The sequence below is a fragment of the Octopus bimaculoides genome, chromosome 4 (assembly GCF_001194135.2).
Source record: "Octopus bimaculoides isolate UCB-OBI-ISO-001 chromosome 4, ASM119413v2, whole genome shotgun sequence".
NCBI classification, from domain to species: Eukaryota; Metazoa; Mollusca; class Cephalopoda; order Octopoda; family Octopodidae; genus Octopus; species Octopus bimaculoides.
Window position 1 is genome coordinate 104,103,616 of NC_068984.1, and position 6,072 is coordinate 104,109,687.

At 31.9% G+C, this 6,072-nt stretch overlaps 1 protein-coding gene across 3 annotated transcripts in view; it reads left to right on the top strand.

Annotated features, from left to right (window-relative positions):
* LOC106880499 (phosphatidylinositol 3,4,5-trisphosphate 5-phosphatase 2A) overlaps positions 1 to 6,072 on the top strand; it is a 98,858-nt gene that overhangs the window by 59,700 nt on the left and 33,086 nt on the right. For all 3 annotated transcript variants that reach the window (XM_014930474.2, XM_014930475.2, XM_052967330.1), the window contains 3 exons: positions 1,442 to 1,639; positions 2,698 to 2,897; positions 3,613 to 3,730. In XM_014930474.2, the coding sequence (XP_014785960.1) occupies positions 1,442 to 1,639; positions 2,698 to 2,897; positions 3,613 to 3,730 (516 nt within the window). The remainder of the gene's footprint in view (positions 1 to 1,441; positions 1,640 to 2,697; positions 2,898 to 3,612; positions 3,731 to 6,072) is intronic.

Below are 6,072 nucleotides of genomic sequence, written 5' to 3' on the forward strand. Positions count from 1 at the left end.
ATAGATAGATAGATAGATAGATAGATAGATAGATAGATATATATATATAGAGAGAGAGAGAGACATGTACAAACAAGAGAAACTGTTAATAAATGTTGTAGAGTTTGTTCATTCATTAGAACTTAAGGTTTTTGTCTCTAATCCCAATTTCTCCATATCTTCTATCTTCCATTTACAGAGACAAACATGTGAGGTGAAGTGTATAAAGAAGGCATAGGAGTTATCTTTTTCTGAACAAAAACTTATTAGGATAATCAATTTACATTCAAATTTCGTTTTTTGCTTTTATGCTACTAGGCTTTGATATTTTAATTGATTTACTAACCTACTATTTATTCAATGCTACTTATTTCATACTGTATCCTATTACTACATGCATACACCAGGATTTGAACCCTTTTGATGCCAACCCACATGTGGCCACCCCTGATTCTTTGGTAGAAACTTCCTGTTCTAAAGTGATCTAAATTTAAAACAACACCAGCTTAGCATTGACAAAGTTATTTCACTAACTCCTTCATTATTTTCATAATTAATTGAAACAAAGGCATTATATTTCAATGGAATAACAGTAACAGAAAGGTTAAATATTTCCCATTTTGCTTATTTTGCCAAAAAAAATTCTTGTGCTTTTCATTATTCTGTATCTTGATAAATTTATTCTTAAGCCTTATACAATTATTTTATCAACTTGTTTCCTTCAATTTTATTTTTCAACTTTTCATTAAACTTTAACCCTTTTGTTACCTTATTTATGATGAAATATACTATCCTTGTCCCAATTTTGAAAATAGTGAAGAATTTAGTAAAACAACTAAATCATTATTAAGCTGGTGTTTGGAATATAAATGAAATTTTGATGGAAGGTTTTAACTCAGATCACTTTAAAAGAGGAAATTTTTATCATAGAACTAAAGGCAATTTCAGGCTGGTTGGTATTAAAAGGGTTAACTTGGAGTTTCTTTTCCCCTTAGTTGATAGTCAACTCTGATTTTGTCTGTTATATAGTTGAACCTTAATCTGTTGGTTTATATGTTAGCAAAATGCTGGGATAAAAGAGGTTGGACATACTTTATTTCGACTTCTTTCTCTTAGTGGCTGATATTTTCTTTCATTCACTTAATGTTCTCAGAATTATATAACAATGTTTTTATGTCATGAAAGACTCCACCATATTCAATACCTGGGATACCATTTACACTTTGAGTTTCATGGTTAATGCCAATTTAGCTCTCTAAGCATAATATTGATGCACTCTCTTATATCAATATAAATTAATTAATACTAAATTAGTCATCAGGATTTTCTCATATTTTGTTAGTCGGTATAAGAGATTCTAGATTTTATCCTCATTATTTTCGTTTATTTCTCTCCAATTTTTGTATAAAATCATGCATATTAGTTGGAATCATCATTCTACGTTGTTGTATTTTTTCATTAGTTTTGCAGCTGATCAAAAAATCAACTGATAACTGTCGACTGGATATTGTAATAGAAGGGAAAAAGACATTTACTTATCAATTTGAAAGTGTACATGCCCGAGAAAACTTTTGTCAACATATATGTCAAATGAAGAGCATGCATTCTACTGCAGAAGAAATAGATCAAGTATCTATCTTTATTGGAACATGGAATATGGGTGAGCATAATTTTCTATCAGTTGACAGAGAATTTAATTTTTGTCTTACTTCTGTGTTGAATTTACTTATAAGCTTGCTAGGCTGAAGCTTAATGTCTCAAAATGTAAGAACCCTTCAGCCAAACTGTACAATATTTCTGGCACTGTCATAGGCCTTTTGTAAGGAGGCTCACTTGTGGAATAGCCTTGTGCCCCTCTTCATCTAAATCTTGCACTATCTCAGTGGTTTATTTTCTTTCACCTTACTTTTATTTATTAAAATATGAAATAAATTAATTTCAAATTTCAGTAAATAAATAAAATACCTTCTTTAAACACTTCTGTAATTGTTCAAATTCTTGATATTTTAATTATTATCTATTCCTATAATAAAAATGTCTGCATCATAGAATATTAGACAACATATATATTGTTCAAGATATTGTTTTATAAAAATAGTATGAAAATAATTTAGTTTGCTTCACAACCATGTGCTTTCGGATTCAGTTTCGCTTTGCAACACGTTGGGTGAATGCCTTCCACTATAGCCCAAGGCCAACCAAAGCCTTATGAATGGATTTGGTACACAGAAACTGATAGAAGCCCATTATATGTGTGTGTAGGTATGTGTCAGGTCTCCTTGTCTTGACATGTGCTAATTGTAAGCATATGTCACCATATGTGTTGTGATTTGTTTGCAATCTTCCACGAAAACATGTCTGGCCATTGAACTGACATCTATGAAGAACTAGAGGAAATATCTTACTTGGAAACAAGTAAGGGTTGGTGATAAGAAGAGCATCTGTCTCAACATTTTTCATTTAACCTATGCAAGCATGGAAAGGTGGTCTTCAAAACAACAACACCATTTACCAGTACACTAGTCAATAGATATTGACTAGCTTACTGGTAAATGGTGTTAATCAAAGTATAATATAGCCGTCTTGCTTTATCAATATTTATTTCTTAAGCAATTGAGTCAGAAACAGAACTCTGAGTTATCAAAAATGTTTAACATTTGTTTGTAAATGATCTTTTAAAAGATTCCAAGATAACATTTATTTTTCTGTTCTAAACAGGTACTGCCCCATTTACTGAAAGTCTTAATAGCTGGGTACGATGTCAAGGAGCAGGAAAAATTCGAGAGCCCCTTGTAATGGGAGTAATTCCTCATGATTTATATGTAATTGGAACCCAGGAGAGTTCATTAACTGAAAAAGATTGGGTCAACTGCCTAAAAGCTCAACTCAGACTTTCAATGTCTATTGATCCTGAAATCGTATGTTTATTTTAAAATTTACTTATTGGCTATTTATTGGAATCAAATCGGTCCAACAATAGTGATTTAAAAAAAAAAAAACGATATTTTGACATATTTATATATCAAATTATAATGAAGTCATTAGGTATAGGTCTTTATCAAATTTATTTTTTGGTCTCACTAGTCTATAGTCATAATTAAACATCAAGCAAGTATATGCTCTTGATTATTACTTTCTGAAAAGTCTGTGAATTAATTACTTTATGAAATCAACATATTTTAACCTTATTTATGCTGATTTTTATGTAAAATTTATTTGTTACTTGAAGTGAAACTTATCTTCAAATGTGTTTACTGTTATACATAATGTACTTGTTTGCAATAAAACTCATTGTCTATACATGTACACTCTATGTCACTTTCTGAAACTCATCTATTCATTAGTTTGATATTTATTACCTTGCATAAAAAAAATAATATAAGATAAGAATATTCTTAGAGATTAAAAATACTAGAAAAGGAATTATCTTACTTCTATGAGAATTGTGAACCAGTTGGTAATGTAGTGTGGTTAGAAAAATTCTATATTGGTTTTTAATTAATAAATGTATACTGTCAACTAAAGATTAAAATTTGAATGTAATGATTATACGTGCATTCATGTGTGTGTGTGTGTGTGTATCTAGCATTTTCTCATAATTTTTTCATTTTTCTTCTTTTTCTTTTTCTCCAGGTATGTGTTTGTTCCCTATGGGGTATACGTCTTGTTGTATTTACAAAAGCAGAACATCAACACAGAATAAGTCATGTGGAGCACAGCAGTGTAAAAACAGGAATTGCCAACGCCCTGGGTAAGAATTTAAATCCTATCAACTGTAACTTTATGAAGAGTACAATTTGTTTACATTATATTTTGATAGAGAAAGTGGGATTAATTTAATCCATATATAAATTTTCTGCTTGGGGTATTCAACTATTAAAACAGAAGTACTATTTTTATAGTTGAGTGTTGTACTCTGTTAATAGAAATTAACGAAGTTGAGCTGGATTTTTGCAAACACAATATGTGTAAGGATAGAGCATTAGAAATTCTTACCAATAATGGAAGCAGACACCTTATTAAACTAATGTCTTGTATCAGTTATCAGTTATGTTTGTAAAATCTTTATACAGCTGTTATTGCCATATCATTTTGAATGATATTGAACCTAAGTTATCACATAATTCTTTTATTATATTTTGCTATTTTTAAAATATGAGAAGTTCTCTGTTCTATTAAGTGTTCTTAGCTGGTTATATAACTTTATAATATAAGTACTGATCTCCAACTTTCATAACACATATATATGATATAAGCTGGTGGCTTTATCCTAATAATCCATAAATTATATTGGTAAATTACATAGGTCAGATATTCAAAAGAGATAATCTTTGTAATTTTTTGCACGTATGTCAAATGTATATTCGCTTGCTTTCTTGTTAATAAATAAGTAGATAATAAATTTTATCTATTTTAATGAGATAATTAAAATTTAAAAATTTTAAGGGATCCTTCTATTAAGAAATTACAGTTGTTTGTGTGTGTGGTCCTTTGGGAATTTAGTGAAAGAAATACAACAGAATCCCAACTCTCCTTCCTTCAGTGACTCTCTCGAGATTCCTCTCCATCTGAGTCTATTGCTTCTTTCTTGTCCCTTTCCCTCACCCCTTATAATAGTGTTTAGTGCCATAAATCCCTTTACACAATTCACCCTATTATCTTTAGTTCCATCACTTTTTACTCAACCCTGACACTAATTACTTCCTCTCCTCTATTCCCTGTCATACTAACCTCCATCCTCTCCTATTATTTACTGGCTTTCATCCCTTCACCTAGGATCATTGCTCACTCCTTTTCCTGTTCTCCCTCAGTTATAGGTACCAAATTATGAAGCAATCATCTATAGAGCTGGTGCCACAAAAAAAGCACCCTGTACATTCTGTAAAGGGGTTGAGATAAGAGATAAGAGTGGATAAAGTGCACCAAGAGCAAGAGAGTGTTGTGTATGTTGAAAAAGGAAGACATAGAGGCAGCATGAGTGTGATACATTGAGTGAAAGGGTTCTTTTATGTAGGCAATCACCCTTCAAAAAATAATAGCCAAAATGTCTTTAATCACAGATCTGTTTGACTTGCTGAAAATAGCAGCAAAATTTCCTTCAAATCACACACTACCATCTTAAAATAGAAAGGATATACTGGATGATATGATCATGAATAAAAGGTAGGAAGTTTCACAGGTGAAACACTTTTGATCATATGCCTGTTCCATCAGGACTGATCTGAAGCTAAACAGTATGAATAACTTTGGCAATGTTACATCAGTCACTTTATAACAGTTCTGGGTTCCATCATACAACATGCAATCTTGGGCAAATGTTCTCCCTCCCCCATCATGTGCATGTGTGTATGTAATCATTTTTTGACCACTTTTCATGCTGGCATGGGTTGGCTGGATCACCACAGTTTGAGTCAGCACATATCTAATGATTCTGCTCATCTTGACAAGTCATGAACCACATATCACTCGTGAGTTTAATTTCTGGCTTATTTTCTAAGGCTTCCTAACTTCAATCATTTTACAGTTTACTAGCTGTCTTTTTCACAGTACTCTCACTAGGGAGCTGGTCATTTCCCCAGCAAGATGGTCCTCTCATCTTACTCTTTGCAGAGTGTTCTAGGTGCAACATTTTTTATCGTGCCAACACTACTGGGGTAGCCATGTCTGCTTGCTTACCTAGAAACACCAAGGATAAGATAAATAGAGACGTGCCTGATAGTGATAAATCAGAAGAAGGAATGCCAGGAACATTGGTTTACTCTCAGCCAAGTATTTCTCTTGTAGTTTTTTTATTAGGAAGAGTGCATATGTGGTACCTCTGATTAGCATGAAGCCAAACTGTATTTCATCTTAGCTAACCCTGTTGTTCCTGACCATAGCTTTCTCTGTGACCTTCATAGCCTGGTCCAATAATGTGATATCTCTAGAATTTCCTTTCTCCAAAGTATCTCCTTTTGCCTTTGATACTACCATGCCAGTCATTAGGTATGACACCTTCCTATATTAATTGATTAACTATTTGGGAGAATATTATGTCTCCTACCACAATAAATATTTTGAACTTCTCAGTGTGTGTATGTGTTTTTATATATA